Source organism: Geotrypetes seraphini, chromosome 6 (assembly GCF_902459505.1).
Source record: "Geotrypetes seraphini chromosome 6, aGeoSer1.1, whole genome shotgun sequence".
NCBI classification, from domain to species: domain Eukaryota; kingdom Metazoa; phylum Chordata; class Amphibia; order Gymnophiona; family Dermophiidae; genus Geotrypetes; species Geotrypetes seraphini.
In genome coordinates, this window is record NC_047089.1 from 167429654 (window position 1) to 167456260 (window position 26607).

Genomic DNA, 26607 nt, shown 5'->3' on the forward strand with positions numbered 1-26607 from the left:
TGCTATAGTTAAACAGGCATCTAAAAAAGAAGGTAAACTCGTCGTATATTTATTAGTGGTTACTAGCTTTTTGATACAGTGAGTCAACTGTAACCATCGAAAAAATTGGGATGGCGGTAAATTGTGTTTTCTGCAAATAGTTTCAAACGTGAACCAATTGGATCCATCATATAAATGTGAGACAGACCAAATACCATGCTCCTGCCATAACTTCCATGAAATCATTTTATTTTGTATTTTAAAAGTAGGGTTATTCCAAAGAGGAGTTAAAAGGGATGTGGCCCATTTGAGTTCTGTGTGAGCATCATAGTGTCTAATAGCAGTAAGCGTAGAATTAATCACTGGGTGTTGTTCCAATTTCTTGACACCAAACATCCCTGGGGCATAATATAAAAGTGAAGGATCATTGTCTGATTCTAAAGACATCCATAGAGGCATGGCTCCTGAGGAAGTAGGGGCAAACCATCTTTTACTTTGCCTTAACAGAAATGCTACATGGTAATCATATATACTGGGAAAATTAACTCCACCCTGTTGTTTAGTGCATTTAAGTTTGTGTAAACTAATCCTAGGCGTTTTATCATTCCAAAGAAAGGAAACCAAGATGTGTTCCAATTTTTTGTACTGTTGCGTCTGTAACATACAAGGTAGCATGGCGAGTGTGTAATTTATGATTGGTACAAGCATCATTTTTATAGTGTCCAGACGGCCCCACCAAGTAAGTTTTAGAGGTGACCATCTGGAAATCAGAAGCTTAAGCTTAGAGAATAAGTGTTCAAGATTATACTCTAGGGTCTCCTCAATGGTAGGAGCAAAAAAAATGCCAAGATATTTAATTTTAGAAGGGGTCCAATGGAATCCATATTTGCCAATGATAGATTTAGCTTCAGGACAATTAATCGGCATAATTTCCGTCTTAGTTTGGTTAAGTTTATAACCTGAAATGATCGAGTAGTCAGCAATCAATTGAAGGATATAAGAGACAGAGGACGGCTGTGCGTACAGTAAAACATCGTCCGCATAGGCAGACAATTTAACATGGACTGATGAGGTCATGAGTCCTTGAATGTTTGAGTTATTGCGTATGGCGGTCAAAAACGGTTCTAAGGCTAAGTTAAACAGTAACGGGGAGAGTGGGCAGCCTTGTCTAGTGCCCCTAGTGGGGTGAAATGGGGTGGAATATAAATCATTAATGTATATTTTAGTAGTAGGCGCAGAGTATAAAACACGAATCAATGAGATGAAATTAGGCGGGAAACCATACCAGTGCAAAACCTGGAACATATACTCCCATTCCATACGGTCAAACGCTTTTTCAGCGTCTAGTCCTATAAGGAGTAAAGGGTCTGTAGATTCTTTGGCCAAAATTAGCACATCTGTCAGTAATCTAGTATTGTCACTAGAGAGACGTCCGGGCAGGAAGCCTGTTTGATCTGGAGATATAATAGTTTGTAAACATGGGATGATCCTATTGGTAATAAGTTTAGCAAATATTTTAGCATCAGTATTTATTAAGGATAGGGGCCTATAATTACTCACTAACAGAGGTGATTTGTCTGGTTTGGGAAGCACAATAATGGTCGCTTCTGTAAAAGTACCCGAAACAGTGTCTGATTGAATGAGGTAAGAAAAGAAGGAGTGTATATGTTCAAGTAATTGTGGCAGAAACACCCTGTAAAATTCAGCAGTAAGACCATCAGGTCCAGGAGCTTTGTTCTTGGCTAGCTGATTGATGGCGAGTTCAATTTCTGTTCGTGAGATAGGGGCAGAAAGTTCTTGGTGGTAGGAGGGCGATATTGGTGTATAAGGGAGGGCTTTTAAGAATTTATGTATGGCGGAAGGATTACAGGCTTCGGAAGTATAGAGGGAGGAATAAAAATCCTGAAAACATGATAAGATGTCCTCGGACTTAGTCAGAATGCAATTGTTAACATCTGAAATAGCAGCAATATAGGTTTTGGTGTTTTTGCCTTTTAAATACATCGCCAATTGGTGACCACAGCGATTGTTTTCCGAATAATAGGAGGCATTTTTAAGTAATATGTGCTGGGATGCATTTTCACTCAGGAGGTGGTTATATTCCATCTTTAGTTTTCGGAGTGTGTTCATGATGTTAATATCGTGTGGGTGGGAGACATGTCTTTCTTCAGTCTGTTTAATTTGTAGTTCTAAATCATTAATGGCCTTTGTTTTAGCACGTTTCAACAAAGCAGCTTTAGATATAATTATCCCCCTTATGTAAGCTTTAAAAGAGTCCCACAAATTAATCCAATTGGTAGAAGAGGGACTATTAATAGTGAAAAAATCCTTAATAGCATAAGATATGGAGTCTGTAAAGTCCGAGTCCAAAAGCAATGAATTATTAAACCTCCACTGTTTAAAGGGTAGGGACCTAGTAATGTTCACGAAAGTAAGAAGGATTGCTGCATGGTCAGAGACAGTTATTTCTCTGATGTCAGCAGAGGAAAGATAAGTAGACAGTGCAGAGCTAATAAGGAAATAATCTATACGTGAGTAGGTTAAGTGTGGGGGTGAGAAGTAAGTATACTTACTGACAGTTGGATGTGTGACTCTCCACGGATCAACCAAATCGAATTGTGAAATCAGGCCCTGTACCTTATGCCAGGAGCGGGAAGGTTTGTATTGGGTTTTGGATTGACGATCACATTTGGGATCTAAGATAAGGTTGAAATCACCCCCTATAATATATAAATCTCCAGAGGATAATGTTAATTGTTCAGCTATATCATCAAAAAACATAGGTGAGTCAGCATTAGGCGCATAAATATTTAAACACATAATTGGAATATTATTGATTACCAAGTGCGCCACGATCCATCTACCTGCAATATCAGTGGAATGAGAAGTTAATTTCAAATCTTGTCTACGCTTAATTATAGTCATGACACCATTTTTTTTACCCACAGCTGGCGAGAATAAAGTCTGTAGTGCCCATGGGAAATATATCTTACCCGAGTCTTTTGCAGTTAAATGAGTTTCCTGTATAAAGGCAATATCAGGTTGGAGTCTTGAGATGTAATCACAAATCTTTTGTAGTTTGACAGGATTATTGAGACCCTTAACATTTAGCGCACATAATTTAAGAGACATATCTAAGACCTATGATATATGAGAATCAAATACCTATACCCCATAGTAAGGAACCATACTGTAACATAAGACAGGCAGCAATCAAACATAATCTTAACATTTCTCTCAGACCTGACAAAACAGCCATATCCTTGTTATGTGAATTGAAGTCATGGCAGGAAAACGGTCCGAGACTATGTATATAGAGGGTCCCTGTCTCAAAGTCTAAAGAGGGCATGATGGAGAAAGTCAAATAGTGCCGTAGGAGTGAAAGAAAAGAATAATTTCCATCCAACAATCCTATATCCCTGTAGAGTAATAACATGAAGCATCTGAGATGGTACCCATCCAGTACAATGACATATATGCTGTTCACACTGAAAAGTAAAAAGGAAGGTAAAGAATATAGTAGAGGAACGATATTAAGTAAGTAATAATTCAGTGCTGCTAACCATACGTGAGTCAGAAATGTTTCTGTCTTAACACAAATAAAGAAAAAAGATATAACAATGGACATAGAGACTAAATAAATCATAGGGATAGTAAGGCCACTAAGGCAGATAGCGAACCGCTCTACGCAGCCCAGACAAGGCAGTGACATAGTCAGGAGAGAACAGGAAGAAAACTGTATGCATATTACATAACCAACTTTATGCATCAAATAAATCAGAACCCAGAACTAGAGGACAGTGATGCAAATAGCCATCCACATCATTAATGCATTTAGGTATCATGGATATATACACCTAAACACAGAACAATCCCCATATATATAAAGAGATCGTGATTCTTGACAAGATATTCAAGTGGTATCAATGTTGCTTGGAGCATGTAATTCAAGAAAGTCAGCTAGTTCATGGGGGTGGTGAAAATTCTTGGTAGTGTTGTTAACTGTGACACGGAAAGTGGCTGGATAAAACATGCCATATTTGGCGCCGATTTGCTTCAGTTTGGGTCTATACTCCAGAAGTTGTTTTCTTCGAGTAGCCGTTTGCTTGGATAAATCAGGTACAATAAGGATTGTGTGTCCTTCATATTTAAGAGGATGATTGAGCTTAGCTTGCCTCATAATCTCCATTACTTGTGAATATCTGAGAAGCCTGGCAATGATAGGCCTTGGATATTTAGCCTGAGCGTCCAGCACGTGTGTCGGCGAGCGATGAGCACGATCAATTTCCAGATCAAATTTAAATTCTATATTCAGTAGCTTCGGGAGGAGCATTTGCAAAAAGGCAATGGTATCTCTACCCTCTCTCGCCTCCGGGACTCCCAATACGCGCAGGTTATTTCTACGCGATCGATTTTGAGCATCTTCAAGCTCCTGCTCTAAAATGGCGACCTTCTTGAATTGGCGCTGCAACGTTTTAATATTATTTTCGTTTACCTCTATTTTCTGTTCAGCCTTATCTAATCGGGAGCGGCACACCGCCATCTCCACTTTCAGAGAGGTAAGCTCCGTTTTAATGTCCTCGGTGTTCTGATTCGTGGTGGTTAGTAATTCACGCAGAGATCTCAATTCCGCCATTACCGCCTGCAGCGTGTCCACTTCCTCTTTTTCCGCCGCATTTTTCTGCGGAGATACAGGCTCTGCGTTCTTGCGCTTTCCTGCCTTCGATGCCGACATCTTCAGCTGCAGAAGCCTGAGGTTTGTTTCATAAAATTTTATTTTTAATAGAGGAGTTTCGATACTTTTCAGTAGTCTGAGCTGCGGAGCCGAATCACTACGCTGCCATTTACAGCGGTGCTCACTAGCGCCCCCTCACAAAATATCTGATTACATATATGAAACTCAGTACATGATTATCACAATACACTTGTTAGATAACTAAGTAAAACTAATTCTTACACACACTAAACAATTCCTTATAATAATAATAATCCCTGATCAGCAGCAATTGATTACAGTTATCACCAAAGGTAGCTTTCCAAACCTTATCCTATATCACAATTGGATGCACTTATCTATTCCCAGCTTAAAGATAATAAATTCCTTATCTCACCATCTAGTTAGGCCTTGCCCTCGGGAGACGGAATTATCCTTCTGAGCTTAGCAGATGTAGAAAATCCTTTCGTTACAGGAACAAGTGTTCGTCAGCCACTGGTACAGCTATAATTTATTGGCAGCCAAGTTTCCTTGAAGTGATGGAATTCAGATCTGTTTAAGGTCCGATTCACTCTCTCTCAGGCAGAGAGTCACACGAGGTAACTGTTCAGGTCTTAATTATTAAGATATAGATGCGTGGAGAATACCTGTGGTAAGATGTGAGTTCACCCGCATCCCGACACAGACTAATTATAATTAGCAACTTTTCACTTGGACCTCGTCAGTTGATTTCCTCAGACCAATCCAGAAACAGATCTTAGATTAATAGCCTTTCTGTGTAAAGCAGGGGTGTCAAAGTCCCTCCTCGAGGGCCGGAATCCAGTCGGGTTTTCTGGATTTCCCCAATGAATATGCATTGAAAGCAGTGCATGCACATAGATCTCATGCAGATTCATTGGGGAAATCCTGAAAACCCGACTGGATTCTGGCCCTCGAGGACCGACTTTGACACCTGTGGTGTAAAGTCTCATACAGGCTGGGAGACACAGGCGCCGTTCGAAAGATAAGCACAGCAAAGGAGTATAACTCCCCCAGGAATCACACAGTCTAAGCATGAAGGCATAGATGGATGTCCTTGACTAGAATACCATTCTGGTACATACCCAGAATGCATCAGGCAGAAACAGCAAAGATGTGTTCTTCTTTCTCTTCTTGCAAAGTTCATGCTGGAAAGATTTCTTGCAGACAATGGTTCAGGCTTGATGATGTCAGAAAGGCCTAACCTTCAGGTGCAAATAAGGAAACACCCCTACAGATACCAATTTCCTAGAGATGCTGGGAAATTTTTCATACATCCAGAGTTGAAGGAGAAACCTTGACTTTATAGGTCAAACTCAGCCAGCTCCCATTTCTGTTGCATAACTTATAGTACATATCCTCAAAGTTGCCCATCTTAAGTGGCAGCACCACCCATGCGAACTCTCCTTGCATGCACCTTTTTCTATACTAGATGCATTTGGGGTAACCATACAGTTTTTTTCTTTTACCTTGAGATGTATATCTTCATTGACTTCTGCAGGACCATTATTAAATGAATGTTGCTTTGTTAACAAGGTTGTGGGCTTGATGTTTTCAGTGACATGACATCTTAATCTAGAAAAACCAAAAGTAGGTGAAGATGATTTGAAAAATATTATAAACTGCTTTGATGTGACTCACAGAATGCAATATAGAAATACCTATAGTTCTTTGATTTTAAAGAGAATTTATTAACATTTATTGTGAATAAAAATTGTTCTCCCACTATTTTCTTAGAGGGGCAATGAAATGCAAAAATAGAAATATATCTTTCTTCATGTATGTTTACAGTTTCTTCATCTATTTTGCTAGTTTTCTGCATATAGGCCGGATTCTATAAATGGCGGCCACCTTAAAAGCAGCCATCGATCGCGTATCAATCACATGATTGCGTCGTTTATAGAATCATGCCTTTGGGAACGGTAGATGCCAGAAATATAGGCCAGGGTTTTCAAGACCTAAGTTTCTAGCGCTTACCTTTGACATGAATTGCATCTATGGAGGCGCACCTATAGGCATGATTCTAGTGCTGGTTTGTTAGGCACTAGTAGGCGCCTTGAAATTTATTTTAAAAGTGCTTTTAAATGGCATTTTGCACTTAATGTAGGTACCGGTAGGGCGCCATTTATAAAATATGGACTATAGAGCCCGATTCTATAAATGGCGCCTAAGTCGTAGCTGCTGTTAGCATCTGCTAGGCACCGTTTATAGAATCGTGCCTACTGGCGCCTAAGCACTCTTAACAGCCTTTAGGCATTGAATTCTTAGGTGCACTACCATTTAGGCCACAATTTTCTTGACCTAAATGAGTGCACCTAAGGCAGGTGCCTACTGGCGCCTAACTCACTACACACCCAAACCCCACCTGTAATCCACCTCTAAACATACCAACTTTCTGGCAGGTGCCTTGGTGTAGATGCCTACCTCAAGGTGGTAGACTCCTACCAGCTAGGCAAGCCGATCTAGGTGCCTATCTTTAGGCAATATTTATAGAATCAGGGCCATAATGCTGGAATAATGGCAAGATGGTATTGCCTTATATAAGCAGGCATATTTTGAATTGCCTTCTTTCTTTAGAACAGGACATTTAAAGCATGCCCCTCATAATTGACCCACTAGTTGACACATATGGGCCAACCAGAATCTTAGGTAGGCCTATGTGCCTAAGGCCCTGCCTATAGGCACATGGGCAAACCAAAGATTCCAGTTGGCCCAGGTGCCTAAGGCCCTTCCTATGGGCAGGACCTCAAGCACCTGGGCCAATCAGGCCTTAGGCCCCTTTGCGGTGCATCCCACAATGCACAAGGAAGCGGCAGGCCCGCCTCATTCAGATGGATGCAGGCCTGCCGGCTGGCCAGAGGGAAGACCCATCCAGCCAGTCTTCCTAAAAGGTTAGAGGGGGGTCCTGGGGAGTTCAGGGGTGGTGGGAGTAGCGCAATCTATGGGGGGAGGGGGCGGTTCCAGCAGGAGGGATTAGCATCCCTCCTGCCAGCGATCGTTCAGGACAGGTGGCCACTGCTACTAAACTTATCGGAGCAGGGAGATCCCTTGCTGCAATAAGCTCAGCGGCTGTGTCTACTACAATGTAGGCCACGTCTCCTGCTGGCCTCAGAAAAACACATGGCCACCTAAGGATACTTCCAGGGTAAACCATGCCCACGCCTAGCTTTAGGCGAGCTTAGGTGGGCTTGCGCACCTCCCTATGCTCCCGGAGGTGCCTCCAATGTAGGCGGCCTGCCTCGGGAGCTTTTTAAAACATGCATCCTGATTGGCTGGTTAGACAGCAGTAAGACCCCTACCGTTGCCTACAATGGGGATGCCGTTTATAGAATCCGGGCCTAAGTGCCAAACCTTCCTATATAAACAAAATTATGTTCCACCAAGTATTGTAATCCAAAGCATCTGCATTCTTCCAACTGAAAAGAACTCAAAGTGCTATCATCACTAAGAAGTCAAATAAGGACGCATCCTCATTGAAAAGACGCACTTTGAATGCTAGGGATTTCCATATTAAATGTTTTGGAGAAGTGGTACCTAAAGATCTAATAGCTCAGAGTCTACCTCACACTTGTATCCAATATCTAGACAAGGCCAATCAATGATAAATCATATGTAATAAGGTACCCTTGTATCAGCACATTGCCAACAAAGAGCATTCAAAGAGCTCGATGGCTCAAGAAAAACATTGACTTTCTGACAGATGCACCGAGTGTGGTGCAGTCAATCTTAGTCCAATAAGACTGCCATTGATTTGGTAGAGTGAGCCACTTAAGGTTTTTTCCAAGACTCCATGAAGACCTGCAAATTTTGCAGGACCAAAGAGGCCCATGTAACGATAAAGTCCATTTCAGGAACATCATCACTCCACAGTGTTTTTTGGTTTCTCTTGGACTTTCTTTTTTTAAAAAATTTATTTATTTATAATTTCTATACAACCAAAAATGGTACAAGAAATTCTGAAATACATATAACTTAGTCAACACTGACTAAAGAGAAATGTACAAAGCAATATATAACTCATACAGTCCTCTATTCGAGGAGGTAGGCAAGACAAACAGAAAAAACCCCTGGGGAAAGGGGATATAAGTACAATTAAACTAGTAAAGCAAAAGAGCAGTATTTGGATGTTAACCTACTATTAACTAAACACCGCATTAAACACTTGATTCATTCTGGTTGCGTTAGAGTTCCTTTACTTTCCAAGAAAAAACCTAATTGGGCAGGTTCAAAAAATATATATTTATTTCCTCGATAGGAAATAAAACATTTACAAGGAAACCTTAGCTGAAAAGTTGCCCCCATATCAATCACTTTAGGATGAAATTGCAAAAATTCTTTCCTCCTGGATTTTGTCCATTTCGAGACATCTGGAAATATATATCCTTTCACCTAAAAGGGTGACTTGTTTTAGATTAAAGTACAGTTTCAACAGCATTTCTTTATCCTGCAGAAATACGAGAAAGACCAACAATGTCGCCCGACCCTGTGTTTTAATATCAGAAGGCTGCAATATAGCAGATACATCCAATTGCATAGTTTCAGTTTCTAAACCTTTTTCTTTTTGCACGTTCTTTAAGTAATAAATTATGTATAATTATATTTATTGATTTTCAAATCAAACAACCAAGAATAAACTTGTACAGAGCAAAATTAGCATCATGTACATCAAGAAAATCATATCATAACACAAAGATAATTTATAGCTAATGTGCTCAAGTCCTCAAATTATAAGATCCAAGATATTCTTTTAGCGAGAACAAAAGAAAAAGAAATGAACATAATGTACATCCTTATACATAGAAATGACTATAAGGCTGAGTGCCGGAGTTATTCTATAATAATCCTAGGGCTTAAGATTTTCTGCCTCCAAACGGGATAACGCTATGAAAGAAGTCAATTGATTAGGCTCAAAGAAAACATATTTAACTGTACGATGATGCACTATACATTTACAAGGATGTCGCAAATAGAAAGAAGCATCTAAAGATAGAACACCTGGTTTCAACAAAAGAAATTCAAGGCGATGCTTTTGGGTCTCCCGTGATAGATCAGGGAACATCTGTATTTTAAATCCCATGAATTCTTTCTGCCTATTTTTAAAGAATAACTTTAACAGCCAAACTTTATCAATAGAAAGAGCTGATATAATCAAAGTACTTGGTTCTGCTGCCTCTTTATCAGATTTCTCCAATAACTCTAATACATTCATTAATCCTTGGTCCGAAGACCTTTTTTGAGGTTGATTTTTATTAGGTAGGTAATAAACTCGTGATAGAGGGGGTAACGAATCTTCCGAAACCCCCATAACTTCAAGAAGATATCTCTTAAACATTTCCCTAGGTGCTACCAACTTTAACCTAGGGAAATTAATTAACCTTAAATTATTGTATCTGGAGTTATTTTCCAAGTTTTCCATCTTTCTCCTAAGACTGATGTTATCCTTCATTAAAGTTTCCTGGAGCTGTCTGGATGTCTTAATTTCCTGTTCAAGTTTCTGAACAGAAGAATTAGAAGCAGTCATTTCAATTTTCAATTCTTTCAATTCAGTAGTATGTTGAAGCAATTTCCCATCAATTTGCTGAAGTTTTGGGCTTATGGTCTTCACTAGGCCAGCCATAAGATCTCACAATGAATCCAGGGTTACCTCTGAAGGTTTTTCCAAGAAATTAAGGGTGTAGTAATGTTATAGTGCTCACCGGTCTGTTGAATTTCTTGTTGCTGTCCCATTAGGCTTACTCGCCCCTCCGACGTTGTATTTCTCTCAGATTCTTCAATAGGGCTCACATTAAAGTGAGCTCCAATCAGCAGGCTCTCCGATGGACTACTTGCCTGTGGGGAAGGTAAGGCCCCGACTTCCGGGGTTTCCATACCCCTTGGAGAACTGCTATTCTGAGGCTGCGGGGGCGGCGCCCTAACATCGGGGCTCAATGTTGTTTCCAGTCCCTGAGGAACAACCAGGGTCTCGCTAGTTCCATGGGTCCTCTGCGGGCTTCTCTCCGACGCTGAAAATGCTCCTTGCATCCATCTGAGGAGCTCTTTGATATTGCCAGCTGCGGGGATACCGGTGTGCCGCGAGGCACTAGCGGTTTTCCAGCCCCGCCGTTTCGGCATCGGGTAAGAAAAGTAAGTAATTCAATACAGGAATTGATTAAATTGAAAAAGTCCTCAGAGCAGTTTCTCAGCACATCTAGCCTGACACCATCTTGGATCCCCACAATAATCTTTAAGTAACAAATTATCTGCGTCGGGGGAAGATTCAATTCTGGAACTTTTAAGACTGTTAACATAAAGTTCTTAAAAAGTTCCTATGGAGACATAAATCTAGCTATTGGAAAGTTAAGATTCCTTAAATTCAAATTTTTCTGTTGATTTTCCAGATTTCTATCTTCCTCAAAAACATCATTTTGTCAGTCATTTGTTTAGTCACCAAATTTTTATTCTCAATTGTTAGTTTCTCTAATTTAGTAAGTTCAACCTTCTGCTGTTGAACTGAGGTCTCCAAAAGGGTTATCCTGGATGAAGAGTTTAAGATAATAGAAATAAAGTTTGTACAGACCGAGTGCAGGTTTTCAATCACTGTCCAGATGGAATCAAGAGTCACTGCCTGTGGTTTCTCCAGTGGCTTGAGGGGGTAGATAGCTGCCAGATTCCTTTGGGCTAGCTCACCAGAGAGCAAACTCTGGGCTCCCTTCCCTACGCTGGTTCCCTCAGGTCCCAAGCTCACAAGGTGCAACTGCTCCTGACCAAGAGTCAGCATCGCTGGAATCACTTCCGGGTCAATTTCGGGTGCAGTTCGCGCCATGCTTGATGTATTTGGCAAGCCCTCCTGCATTGTCTGCTCTCCCAATGTTTTGCCGGGCTTTGGGAGCGTGTGCGGTCCTTGCAGGCTCAGCAAAGGTTCGCTGTCCAAGCTGTGCTCTGCCCAATCACAGCAGCAGATGCGCCCGGTGAGTAGGGTTGGACTGTAAACGCTGTTATTACAGTCTGTCGCGGTATTGAAGAGCCAGAGGTAGTTAGAGGAAACCCTTCTGTTTTCCCCTTCTTTTAGGCATCGAAAAAGCTTTATAAAAATGTAATTCCAAGACAAAAATCGCCGAATGAACAGGAGCTCTCAACCCTGATTCTGCTCAAAACGCCATCTTGCCTCCCTCCAGCTCTTGGAATTTCTTCTCTGTGGATTTCCTAGGGTCAATTTTTTTGTTTTTCCTCACCTCTAAAATCCACTAAGCATTCAACTCCATCAAAGTTAGCAGTTTGAAAAGCATGTTATAATTACATCCACTTTTACCAGTGGGACGGAAGAAGTCCCAGACTCCTGCTGTTGACCGGACACAAGCTGACCCAAACTCCAGAGGCATTTACTTATCAGACCCTCCAAATAAAAAGTCTACCATTGATGCATAACTGAGGGTGATATCATATACGTAACGTGACCATTTATTTTTTTTTATCAAAAGGGGACATCTATTAATTGTCAATCCCGCCCCCAATCCCACCCTAGACCCGCCCCCAATCCCCAATTTCTTCCATTCATTTTTCGTGTACACATAATATCTTATTAATTCATAATGGTAACTATAAAAGTTTTAAAAAACTACAAAGCACACTATACGCAGAGAAAATGTTAATTATCATTTATATTTGGGGGTTTCAAAGATGTCAAGGTAGATGACTTTAAAATATGCAATGTCATCTCGGTAAGTATAGAAAAATAGACAAATATAGTGCAAAATATAGACAGCAGATATAAATTTCAAAACTGACACATTTTGATCACTAAATTGAAAATAAAATCATTTTTCCTACCTTTGCTGTCTGGTGATTTCATGAGTCTCTGGTTGCATTTCCTTCTGACCGTGTATCCTTTCTTTCTTTCTGAAACTCAGGCCCAACAATTGTCCCTTTCTATTCCCTCCCTCCTTCCTTCCTATGTCCTTAGTGCCCCCAGTGCCTCCTGCCCATGTCCTTAGTGCCCCCAGTGCCTCCGTCCCATGTCCATAGTGCCCCCAGTGACTCTGTCCTGTGTCCATAGTGCCCCCAGTGCCTCTGTCCTGTGTCCTTAGTGCCCCCAGTGCCTCCTTACTATGTCTTGCCTTCCAGCCTTTGTCCCACCCCCTCCCCCAAAGCCAGCCTGCCTGCCTACCTCCTTCCCTCCAATCCGGATTCAACACCCCCCCATGTACTGCCGCTGCCTGCCTCCCTCCCTCCAGTGCCTGATTCAACACCCCCCCGTCCGTGTACCACCGCTGCCTGCCAGCCTCCCGCCCTCCCTGCTGCGCCAATTCAAAGCCAGTCTGCCACCGCCGCTGTTTCTTGCCTTCTTCCCAACATCAGAGAGGAAGTTCCGGGCCAGGAATGGGCTTAATGTGTTTTAACACAGAATACTCCTGCATAAGTCCAATTGTAACATGGCCCTAAAAAAGGGCTTTTTTCTTTTTTTCAGGTCCATCCTAATTTTTCCATTAGTGCACAAGGCTTACAAAAATTAAAGTGGGATCACTTACCATCTCCTACTTAAGAGGCGCTAATTAGGTGCTCTTGCATTAAGCCTACATTAATCTAGTTAGCACAGGCTAATGCAAACAAATTAGCTGGATAATGCTTCACTGCCCATGATACCTCCTCCCGAAAAATTACAAAAAATGAATAATACATAATTTATGTGAGCTAATGGGGAAATTACCACAAAACACTTTCATGCATTTTGCAGTAAGCCTTTTCTAACCCACCAAGCATGCATTAAGGACTTAGCACACTTTAATAACAGGGACCCTGTTAATTATGTATATATTTTAGATGTTCCCTTTATAAACATTACAAAGCAGGCATGTTAATACCACTTAATTACTATTCAAATCAGACCTCGGTTTACCTATGCTCCATCACTTTGCTTCTCTGAACCTCTTTCCAAAAGACAGCCAAATCAGATATAGCTGATCCAGAAAACTGATCCATTTCCGCTGCCACAACTAGAAAACGGTCCTGTAAAGAAGCAGTACTGCCTGCAAGAAAAGGGAAAAATGTTTTCACTAAATCTTTCTTAACATATATTTAAATATTAGGAAAACAAATGGTAAAGATTGATATTGAGGTAAATGTGCGTGACCCCTTTATTTTGTCTCCAACTGCTTCATTTCCCATCTGCACATTCATTGCACAATACCTGGCTAATGAAAGCAGAACAGGAATCACCAGTGTGCACCATAAAACACTAGAATATATGATGAAGTGTGCACTAGAATATATGATGAAGATGTAGTAACTGCTAGAAAATTGGATATTACATCTCAGTACTTAAATAATGAAAAGGACTTATAAAATTCTGTGTTCCTCCAACTTTCCATGTGTAAACCCTGTTTACAAGCAGAAGTTGAAAAGCCACATATGTGCATAAGAAGTAGGCACATGGAAATAGTACACTTACAGTACTTTTATGAAATCTGCACATAAGCACTCAATGGCAAAGTATGGGTAGGGTAGAAGGGAAGATTATGTACCTACCTTGTTAATCTTCTTTCTAGGAGATAGGAATGCCAGTCTTGAACTAGTGGGTTTATGCATCTTCCCCTGAAGGGTGTGTGTAGAGAGCCTCATTTACATTTTTCCATTCCGCCTTCTTTCTCCCTAGGCTGTCCTTTATCCTCAGTTTGTATCAAAGAAGGTGGTCAGCCCTGGAGAATAAACAGAAAAGGGAGGGGTACCGAAAGTTTCTACACCATCTATGCTTTTGTTCAATCTTTATCTGGTATCATTGGGTAATGTATTTAATCAGTTGAGTATTAGTTATCGTCTGTATGCAGATCATTTACAATTTTTCTGTCAGACTGGCAAAGTGAGTTGAAGGATAAATTGACATTATATTTGTGTGCAATTAATGACTGGATGAGGTGTCGTTGACTAGTTTTGAATCTTGCAAAAACAGAGTTGATATTAGTAGGAAGAGTTGAAGATCCATTATGGCCAGAAGTTGAGGTAGATAGCATGGTGCTTACAGTGTGAAACAAAATTAAAGTTTTAGGCATTTGGATATATTCTCTTTTATCCATGAAGGATCAGGGTTTTACGTGTCATTAAACCCCACCCCCCATTTTATAAAACAGTAGCACGGTTTATAGCACTGGCTGTGGTGGTAACAGCTCCGATGCTCATAGAATTCCTATGAGCATTGGAGCTGTTACCGCTGTGGCCAGTGCTAAAAATCACGCTACAGTTTTATAAAAAGTGGTAAATCTGTTTTCTTTTAGATGCGACTTTTGAATAGATTAAAACCAATACTGTCCCCATATGATTTTCATCTGGTAGTTCAGAGAAATTGTATTGCAAAGGTTGGATTATTGTAATGCACTGTATTTGGGTATGTCATCATTCAAATGTAGATCTTAATGAGTGGTTCAGAACGCTGCAGTACAATTAATCTTTGGTGGCAATAAATTTGAGCATGTGACACCTTTACTATGAAAATTGCATTGGCTATCTTTTAAATCTTGAATAGTGTTTAAAATGTTGGTATTGATGTTTCAAGCAATTCACTGAGGGATACCAGAGTATTTTCCACATGCTGTGACATTACATCGGCCCCATCGATCCTTAAGATCAGAGAATACAATGCATTTATCTATTGATGAGTTACAGCATATAACCTATGCTAGTAACAGAGCTATGACTATTTAGGTGGCAGGGTTGAAGCTTTGCAATAAACTGGTTGGACAATTGAGAATGAACAACAACTTTTGGGGCTTTTAAAAATTACTAAAAATCTCTCTTTTAAGTGGTTAAGAAGCAGTGACTGAAGGAATGAAGTGATAAATGGAAATGTTATCTGTATATTATTTTGTTTTATTGTGTTTTATACTATTTGTTATTGGTTTTATTTATGATTATTTATTTTTTTTGTAATGCACCTAGGTATAAATAAGTCTGTTCTGCTCATATCACAACAAAGAACAATAACATTAATAATGACGAACACTTTATAACCCTTTAATGAGATGAAACATAGTTCACCTCCTTGAGTGCAGCCTGCACTAATTAGTCACAGGATTCTTGCAGAAACCCCGTTTTCTTGAGAGAGGGAAGCTTATATTATCTGAACTCTTGCTAGAGGTCACAAAATGAAGCTGTCCAGTGCTACAGACAAGTCTAAGACAGAATGGCAGGTTAGGAATCAGCTGACAGGGCAGGCTTCAAGACTGATGTTCCTAATTCCTAGAAAGAAGATTCACAAGGTAGGTACATGATCTTTCCTTCTAGTTCAATAGGAACATCAATGGCATGTATCAAAGAAGTCCCATAAATCTAGGGTGGGGCCGATGAGTCTGCAGACAGCACTGAAGCTCCAAAGGTGGTATCCAATCTTGCTGCTACATCCACCTTATAAAATTTCATAAATGTGTGGAGAGAAGACCAAGTGGCTGCTTTACAAATTTGTTCCGTGGACACTGCTTTGGACTCCGCCCAGGAGGAGGCTACACTCCTAGTGGATTGGGCCTTTAAAGAAGTCGGAGGTATCTTACCACTCCCGATATGAAATGATGAAATGACCTTTCTAATCCATCTGGAAATGGTTGCTTTTGAAGCCAGCTGTCCCTGCTAACACAAAGAGATGATTTGACCGTCGAAACTCATTCACTTCTATGTAATGCAGCAAGTCTAGCAGTTTCATGATCCTAGCCGTCGTCTTAGATCTCAAGGATGTATACACAGGCAACTAGACCTCCTGGTTGACATGAAAACTGGTCATTACCTTCAGCAAGAATGATGAGACTGTATGCAGTACTATTCCTGCCTCTGATATTCTGAGAAAAGGTTCCCTGAGGAATAGAGCCTGCAGTTCCAATACTCATCGTGCAGATGTGAAAGCCACCAAAAATGCTGCTTTCACAGTGACATCCAATGGCTCATATGGAGCTCTGGACTAAATTCAGATTCCACTTTGGAAAAGGGTGTCATATTGGTGGATCCTTCAAAAATCTGGATACATCTGGATGAGAGGTCAAGGTTCTTTTGTTGACCTGAGGTTTGAAGCATGAGAGACCCATGATTTGAACTTTAAGAAAGTCCACCACAAGGCCTTTTTCAAGTCCTTCCTGAAGAAATGCTAGCACCACTGCAATCATGGCTTTAATTGGGTCCTTGTTCTTTTGCTCGCACCAGCTCTGGAAACCTTCCCAGGCCTTCGCAGACGCCAATAGCGTTATTTGCTTTTTGGATCTCAGGAGAGTGGAAATGGCCACATCTGAATAGCCTTTGCTATAAGACAAATGTGGTCTGGATTTTCCAAGGCAATAGGGCCCTATGTTAGCAATCCTGGATGACAAGGTAGTCCAAGACACTGGTCCCGTTTTAAATGGACTAGATCTGCATATCATGGCCATCTCAACCAATCCAGCATTACCAGGACAACCAGACCCCAGACCAGGACAACCAGACCCTTCACAGGACTCATGGGCTATGGAGGGAAGACATGCAGCAGCCTCTTCCTGGGCCACTGCTGAATCAGATCATCCAATCCATCACTTCCGAGCTCATACTTTCGGCTGAAGAACCAAGCTGTTTTCCTGTTGGATGCTGATGCCATGAGATTGATTACCGGATGCCCCCAGAGACTTACAATGATGTTGAATATTGGGATCTAGGGTCTGGTGGCTAAGGAAATCCACTTGGATACTGTCCACTCCTATTACATACGTCACTGATATCACCAATAGATAGCTCTCTGCCCATTGAAACAGCATTTGGGCCTCTAAACACAGAGAAGCACTCTTGGTACTTCCTTGCCGACTGACATATGCTACTGCCATTGCATTGACTGAGAATACTTGTACTGCTTTGCCAAGGAAGCGACATCTGCAATGCATCTATTTGTGGGGACCAATGGGATAAGAGTGCCACCTCTATCGCTGCTGCCATTGAGCTACTGCCATTGAGTACCTGCAAGTAGAAACATAGAAACATAGAAAGATGACGGCAGAAAAGGGCTACAGCCCATCAAGTCTGCCCACTCTTCTGACCCACCCCATCAAGTCTGAGTGCTAATGACCCAGTTCCTTAGCTCGACCCCTGTAGGGATCCCACGTGGATGTCCCATTTATTTTTAAAGTCGAGCACGCTGGTGGCCTTGACCACCTGCACCGGAAGTTTGTTCCAGTGATCTACTACCCTTTCTGTGAAGAAATACTTTCTGGTGTCACCATTAAATTTCCCTCCTCTGAGTTTGAGCGGGTGCCCCCTTGTGACCGAGGGTCCCCTGGAGAAGAATATATCGCTTTCCGCCTCGACACGACCTGTGATGTACTTAAATGTCTCAATCATGTCCCCTCTTTCTCTACGTTCCTCAAGAGAGTAGAGCTGCAGTTTGTCCAGTCTTTCCTCGTATGGGAGACTCTTGAGTCCGGAGACCATTCTAGTGGCCATTCGCTGGACCGATTCAGCTCGAAGCACATCTTTTTGGTAATGCGGTCTCCAAAATTGCACACAGTATTCCAGGTGAGGTCTCACCATGGTTCTGTAGAGCGGTATTATGACTTCAGGTTTGCGGCTGATGAAGTCTCTATTGATGCATCCTAACATTTGCCTTGCCTTGGATGAGGCCTGCTCCACTTGTTTGGCAGCCTTCATGTCTGCACTGACTATTACTCCCAAGTCCCGTTCTTCTGAAGTCCTAGCTAGTGTTTCTCCATTCAAGGTGTAAGTTTTGCATGGATTTCCGCAGCCGAGATGCATGACCTTACATTTCTTAGCGTTGAAGCCCAGCTGCCATGTCGAGGACCAGTTTTCCAACGTGATCAGATCATGCCAAGCTGTCAGTGTTGGCTTGTCCTGCAGCTCCCAGATCTGCCGTGTGAGTTTCAGTCTGTAGGCCTCTGGGAGGAAAACCTTTTTCTCTTTTGCATTGAAGCAAACACCCAGGTACTACAGGGACTCAGGAGGAATCAGGTTAGAAATTCAGCTAAATCTGGTTCTCATTGTATATATGCCTTGCAAAATTAACATATAGAACTGCTTCTAGTAATGTATGAGATAGACTGAAACATACAGACATGTTGTCAACCTGAAAGGCTTTTTGTGGCAGTAGGGTGGAAGAAGGCTTATAAAGAGAACTGAAGTTTGGTGTTATAAGTGGAGTTTTTTTTAGACCTTTGAAGCCAAACTGAGGTCCTTTGCTCCACTTTGTCTATTTTGGTTCATTTTGTTTGTCCTTCCTCGAGTGTGGGTTTAGGTATTCAGTCTTTTTATACCTGTGCTAGCACATTTCTTTTTTTAATATATATGGTTCTATAAGTGTGCTATTCTCAACATTAAAGCGGTAGGATGTTTAGCTCCCCCTAATCACTGCCTCGGGCACTGAATGGATCTCTGGGCTGAAGAACCCACTGAGTAAGGACGAAAGCACCTAGAGCCACAAAAATTACCTTGATCAGACCCTCTAGGGATCTTTGGTCTGTTATATGGTAGAGACTTGAGTTTGCGATCCTGCACACTAGCCATCAGATTGTCCAGCTGCAATTGACCCTTGAAAGGCAATTTGCTCAGAGTTGTTTTAGAGGCAGAATCTCCAGCCCATTGTCTAATCCACAGCATTCCACGGACAGAGAAAGCATAAGCAGAGACCTTGCTGAGTACTCTAAATAGATCATACAGTGTGTCTGCCATATTATCCATTCCTCCATCAGGAATTAAGTGTCTGTGTCGTTTTCCTCTGCTAGGGTCCAACATAACTTTCAGTGGCATACCCATGTGACATAGAATGCCACCGCTGCTGCTTTTAATCCCAATACCCCCACTTCAAATTGTCTCCTATGGACAAAATCCAGCCTGCGATCTTGCAGATCCTTTAACACGATGCCCCCTTCACTGGGGAGGGTGATATGCTTTGTAACTTGTGCCACCAGTGAATCCACCTTAGGTGAGATGAAAAGCTATTGCAATTTAGCGTCCATGGGTTACAGCTTTTTCATGGCCTTTGCTACCGAGAGGAGACCCTCTCAAGCATCCCAGTGGTCCGTTAGCATCCTAGTGATTAGAGAATAACACAGGGAAAAAAATCTGTCCCTGTCACTGCCCCGTCCCCGGCCCACCGTCCCCTTCACTGCCATTCCCTTCACCGCCCCGTCCCCGTTGCATCCATACAAGCCTCAGTACTGCAAAATTTAGCTTATTCCTTCCTGATAAATCAAAGTTCTGGCAGTTCAGCTGGCAGGACTTTGTTTATAAATTTTTATCAACACAACTAATATACTACTTTATCCTAAAGCAAAAAAGAAAAAGAAAAAGAAAATAAACAGAATTTTTTTTTCTATCTTTGTTGTCTGGTTTCTGCTTTCCTCATCATCTCATTCAATTCCTTCCATCCACTGTGTGTCTTCTCTCTGCGTCTTCCATTTGCTCTGTTACTGTGCCTCTCCCTTCACCCCCCCCCCCCAATTGGTCTTGCACCCATCTTCTTCCCTCCGCTATCCATAGTCTGGCATCTGTCTTCTTCCCTTCCAGCGTCTTCTCCCCACTCTGTCTTCCACATTTCCCTTCAGGGTCTGTTCCTCTCCACCCTCCTTCAATGTCTGTTCTATTCCTTTCCACCACCACCCTTCCCTCCCTCCTTCACCATCTGTTCCTTTTTACCACCCTTCAGCTTCTCTAGTGCAGCCTATCTATCTACCTCCATCCCTCTTACTTTCGTGGCACGTTACAATGTAATTTGTGCAAGGCGCTGGAGCTTGCGAGCTCGATCCCCAAACAATCTCGCTTCTGTGTTCCTAATTTCCCCATTTCTAATATCTCCCCTATGTATCTTGCATTGCCCCCCCACTGTGCCCATATAACATCCCCATGGCATGTATGTCCCCTTTATGTCTCTGTCCCTATGCCCCCATGCACATAATTTCCCCTCTGTTTCTGTTACCTTCCTGTGTACAGATTTCCCTTCAACCCCATCTAGCTTCTTTCCCTCTTTCCCCCCACCCCCTGCTTCCAGCATCTGGCTCACCTGCCTGCCCTCCCCTTTCTTTCCTGCTGTGGGCTTCTTTCTCTCCCTCTTCATCTCCTTGGCCCAGAATCTCTTTCCCTTTCACTCCCTCCTTCCTAGTGTGAGCCGAAACACGCGCGATCGTGCAGTCCAGCAGCCCCCTCCTGCCCGATTGCAGCATTCCGTCAGCTCCCTCCACCTCACCTTAGATGCCGAGTTTGCCGGCTTTCTTTTTCGCGCGGTTGCTCAGTTGTTCAATCTTCTCCTCTGACGCAACCGGAAACAGGAAGTTGCAGCAGAGGAGATTGAACAACTTGAGAAACCGCACATGCGCGGCTTTTTGAAAGCGTGCAGCTGGGCGAAAAAGAAATCCGGCAAACTCTGCATCTAAGGTGAGGTGGAGGGAGGGAGATGGCGGAATGCTGCAATCGGGCGAGTGGGGGCTGCTGGACAGCTCGATCCTTGATTGCCTCACTGCGGAGACAAGACCATTCACCGCTCCACAGGGCGGTGAATGGCCTTGTCCCTGTCCCCGCAGCAACCACTATTTTTTTTCCCCATTTTGGCGGGTTACCCACGGCTACCTCACGGCTAGTCGCTGGTAACAACCACCATGTCATTCTCTACTAGTGATGTCCTTGTGTGAGGAAAAGCACCTAGTCTGAGCTTTTGTGCAAGCACTGAGCCATAGAAGACTTGGGATGATCTATTTTTATTTACGAGACAGACTCATTGATTAACCTCTAATAGCCTGCACACTGTCAGGTCCTCTCCCAGATCCAGGGCCACTATCTGGTCAGCTTCTGGTATCTCCAAGCATGAGGCCGAATCGCCAGCTAATGAAGATCCTGACTGGGAGCCTAATAGCATAGAAACCGAATTCTCTTCCTCGCAGTCTTCATCACTGGAGCATGATTTTGCTGTGGAGCACAGAGGTTCTAAGCAGGAGAAAACCCTGGTGCTACAGCTGTAAGTAAGAGGAGTTAATACAGCCACTGTAATTCAAGTATGATTCACGCATCATACTGATAAATTCCAGAGCACCTCCTGGTAATGCCGCAGTTTTTCTTTGCTGGGGCTGCACAGTTGGCATTTCCTAGCTCTGTCCAGGGTTTCTGACTTGGGGACTCTGACTGACTGGGAATCCAAACCACCAGAGGGATGAGGGGAGGTTAAGCCCAACGCTTCCACACCTGAACATGGACAGACCCTGGCTTCCACACATGAACATGGACAGACCCTAGCCAGCTATCCACCGCAAATCTAGAGTATCTTGGCCCGTTGAGTTCACCTAACCTGATTTTGAGCAAAATCGAGGTGTTTTGAGGCAGATAGAAGCATTTATTTAAAAATCAGGAAATCTAAGATGGCAGCCACAGCAGAAATTTTGGCGTTAAAAATGGCCCATGGGAGCTACACAGGGAGTCAAAAACCAGCAATTTAAATATTTTAGGGGTGGGGGAACCCTGACTCTTGTCCCAGAACCCGCCCTCTCCTCCCCCCCTCAAAAAAAAGAACACACACTTCTGGAGACCCCCCACCCCCGATTTTGTTTTGTGAGCTATCAGCACTGTACTCACTGTGCCATGCTTGTGCTGGATGCTGCCAAGGCTGAAACCACTGCCATCAGAAGAGGAGAACCTCTGCCTCAGACAGGCCTAGAAAATGGTCTGCTTGCCGAGACCTCAGCCCCTTGCCACATGTGCTGGGGAGAGGATCACAGTCAGACCCGATCCTGGAGAACTGCCATGGAGCTATTCAGCCTGTGCTCAAGCACACTGCAGACAATACCTGGGACGAGCCTTGCTCCAAAGGGAACCAGTCCCTGAACTCCCAAAATATTAGTACACGCTAGCCAAGTGAGTGCCTTGCAAAGCAGGTCCCTTGATTACAGACTTCTGACCTGAAAGTATGTGTTATAAGCACATAAGCATTGCCTCTGCCGAGTCAGACCATAGGTCCATCATGCCCAGCGGTCCACTCCCGCGGCGGCCCCCTAGGTCAATGACCTGTAGTGATCTATTACTCTAAAGCATTTTGTGCTGTATAGTAACCCTCTAATTGTACCCCTGGATCCCCTTTTCCTTCAGGAACTCGTCCAGTACCTTTTTGAAATCCAAAGTCGTACTCTGCTCTACCACCTCCTCTGGAAGCGCGTTCCAGGTGTCCACCACCCTCTGAGAGAAGAAGAACTTCCTAGCATTTGTTCTGAACCTATCTCCCTTCAATTTTTTTGAGTGCCCTCTAGTTTTTGTTGTCCCCGCCAGTCTGAAGAATCTGTCCCTCTCTACCTTCGCTATACCCTTCATGATCTTATAAGTTTCTATCAATCCCCTCTAAGTCTCCGATTTTTCCAGGGAAAAGAGCCTCAGCTTCTCCAGCCTCTCAGCATTTGAGAGGTTTTCCATGCCCTTTATCATTTTTGTTGCTCTTCTCTGGACCCTCTCGAGTATCGCCATATCCTTCTTAAGGTACAGCGACCAGTACTGAACGCAGTACTCCAGATGTTCTCCTGCAGCCATAGATGTCCTGAGCCGCAGCACTAAAAAGCCTCTCAACCGGATGATAAAAACTCGAAAAAGAAATAAACACGAGCAGAAAAGACAGGCTCCTACCACCTTACATGTAGAGAGAAAAACTGGGTAGTACAGGACAGCTCAGGGAGAAGGGAAGTGGAGCGGAAAAGTGCACGTGAGGCTCTTTACACATACCTTGTGGGTGAAGGTGTACAAACCCACTGGTTCAAGAAAGACATTCCTACTAAACTAGAAGCAGAGTTACAATATATATGTACATTTTACAAAATACAAGTATATACACAGAGTATATGCATATATTTATACCTTTCTCATTTCTCAGGTACACATTTCTGTGGGAGCCATTTGTACACTACTGAGGCTGACTCTGGAAGTATATTTTATAAAAGATATTTAGGCACTTATTTTCAAAGCATATAGATGTTCCAAAATGCCAAAACAGGAGTTGTGCTTTAAACATTCAAATCCTGATTTTGCCAAGGCAGAATTTGAACATCCAACACTGCTGTATGTCCACATAGCAAGGGGGAGTGTTGTGGGAATATTTTAGGTGGGGCTAGGGAGGTCCCAAAATCAGGACATTCAACAGCAATTACCAAAGGGAAGAAAATGCCCACGTTTAAAAAGAAAGATGTTCATAGTTATGACTGTTTCAATCATATCTACAACGTAAGAATATAAGAATTGCCATACTGGGACAGACTGAAGGCTCATCAAGCCCAGTATCCCGTTTCCAACAGTGACCAACCCAGGTCTCAAGCACCTGGCTAGATTCCAAGTAGCAAAACAGATTATATGTTGCTTATCCGAGGAATAAGCAGTGTATTTCCCCAAAGCCATCTCAATAATGGCCTATGGACTTCTTTTTTAGGAAATTATCCAAACCTTTTCTAAACCCTTCTAACCTGATTGCACCACATTCTCTGGCAACGAATTCCAGAGTTTAATTACAGGTTGTGTGATGAAATATTTCCTCCGGTTTGCTTTAAATCTACTACTTATTAGCTTAATGACATGTCCCCTAGTCCTAGTGTTTTTGGAAAGAGTGAACAAGGAATTCACATCTCCACTCATTATTTTGCAGACCTCTGTCATATCACCCCTGAACCATCTCGTCTCCAAGCTAAGAGCCCTAGCCACTTTATTTATTTTAAAAAATAGTGTTACATATATAAATTTATAAAGCAAATAAAAACAGGCAAACATAGACTTTAGTCTTTTCTCCTAGGGAAGTCATCACATCCCTTTTATCATTTTTGTCGTCCTTCTCTAAACCTTTCTAATTCCACTATATCTTTTTTGAGATATGGCGATCAGAACTGCACATAGTATTTGAGGTGAAGCTGTACAATAGAATATTACAAGGGCATTATACCATGCTCATCTTTGTTTTCCATTCCTTTCCTGATAATTCCTAACATTCTATTTGCTTTCGTAGCAGCCAGCGCACATTCAGCTGAGGGTTTCAACGTATCCTCAACAATGACACCTAGATTCTTTTCTTGGCGAGTGACTCCTAACACAGAACCCAGCATCACATAGCTATAGTTCGGGTTCCTCTTTCCCATATGTATCATGTTGCAGTTGCTCACATTAAACATCATCTGCCATTTTGACGCCCAGTCTTCTAGTGCTCCGATTGAGGAGCTGACTATTGTGTGTGTGTGTGTGTGTATGTATGTATGTGTGTGTGTAGGGAGAGGGGTTATGAGATTAGGCTGCATGCTTGTCCTCAGAGAAAGCAAAAGATATTACTTGAAACAAGTGTTCTCCGAGAACAGGGAGACATAATATTCTCACATGAAGAACTCCCAAGCTGCCAGGATCATGATTCTGGACGAGGATAATGGATATAGAAATATGAGTCTGGCGAAACCCAAGAGGGCTGCTAAATGTTCAGGAAGTAAAGATTCTGCAGAACTGCTTGTCTAAATTGACTGTCTCTTCTGGAGTTTAGTTCCAAATAGTAGTGAGAAGTAAAGGTATAGATTGAGGACCAGGTAGCTACTTTACAGATGTCCTCGATAGATGCAGAGAAGAAATGAGCTACTGAAATAGCCATAGCTCGGATATTATTGGCTGCTCCACAGCCCTGTAGTATCAGCCCAGCCTGAGTATATGCACAGTCTGCTAGCCAACTGGAGATGGTTCTCTTGGTAATAAGAACACAAAGTCTGTTAGGGTCAAAAGTCACAAAAAGTTGGGAGGATCCTCTTTGAGGTTTAGTCTGGTCAGGTAGTATGTCAGAGCACGTTTGCAGTCCAAGGTGTGAAGAGTTGCTTCTCAAGGATGGGAATGTGGCTTTGGAAAGAATATAGGCAAAACTAAGGTGGAATTGAGAGACAACTTTGGGTAGGAATTTCAGATGAATTTGAAGCACTATTCTTTTATGGTAGAATCTTGTATAGGGAGGATCCGACACAAGAGCTTGAAGTTCACTCACTCGGTACACAGAGGTGAGGCAATGAGAGTAATGTTGTGATCGTTAAGAGCATGAAAAGGAAAAGGAGGAAGGGGAAGGGCAGAATAAAAAAAAGGAAGGGTGAAAGTGACAAGCCCAGGGATAAGGAGAAGTGTTGATAGATAAGGGAGTCAACATGAAATTTGGGGAGGTAAAAATGAGGTTGAGAATATTGCCAGCTTTGTGAGTTGGAAAATATATATCTGCTGTGTGAGACCAGCTTTGTGAGTGAAGGAGTGAAATGTATTAGAAAAATCAGAAGGTGGTAAGTTAAGTCTCCTAAAACAATGAGAGAATCAAAAAAAGTGACACACTCAGGGGGTGAAAGCAAGTAATTCATCAAACAAAGAGAAGAGGGAGGGGGATGATAAATGAGGGCAATGAAAAAATGGAATGTTGGCAGAATATTGTTGTAAATAACAAGAGCTATTAAGTTAGAGATTTAAAGGGGGAGAGAGTGACTTTCAGTTTGGAAGAGAATAAAACATACTATGCCATGCTGTCTCTGTGTCGAGATAGGTGGTGAACATGAACATAAAGTCAGGAGGACATGAAGAAAGACTATCAATAGGAAAAAGCCAGGTCTTGGTGGTACACAGAATATCTAAGTGGTGAAGCAGAATAAGGTATGTAATCATAAGGATTATTCCAAGTTGAGTGAACATTTCAGAGACCAAGTTTAATTTGAAGTAGGGAAGGCAAAGGGAGGTCAGAAGGAGAGAGGAAGACAGTTTAGATATGATACAAACATTTTAATGTAAATATTAGGAAAGATTCATTTGTTCATTAATATCTTAAGAAAGGGGAATACATATAACTAGAGGACAAAGTGAAGTTGCGAAGTGGTCTTAAAAGCAGCAATCTATAAAATCTTGACAATGGCAATAGCTATGTAGTTCAGATGGTGGAAGAAAGGAGCAAAATAGAGGCTTGTAAA

At 42.2% G+C, this 26607-nt stretch overlaps 1 protein-coding gene across 4 annotated transcripts in view; it reads right to left on the reverse strand.

Annotated features, from left to right (window-relative positions):
• MOSPD2 (motile sperm domain containing 2) overlaps positions 1–26607 on the reverse strand; it is a 144700-nt gene that overhangs the window by 12299 nt on the left and 105794 nt on the right. For 3 of the 4 annotated variants that reach the window (XM_033948688.1, XM_033948687.1, XM_033948689.1), the window contains 2 exons: positions 13584–13713; positions 6181–6286 (listed from right to left, as the gene is read on the reverse strand). In XM_033948688.1, coding sequence (XP_033804579.1) covers positions 6181–6286; positions 13584–13713 — 236 coding nt within the window. Of the gene's footprint in view, positions 1–2552; positions 2676–6180; positions 6287–13583; positions 13714–26607 lie in introns of all 4 variants that reach the window. The other variant, XR_004539875.1, reaches the window with a different exon arrangement.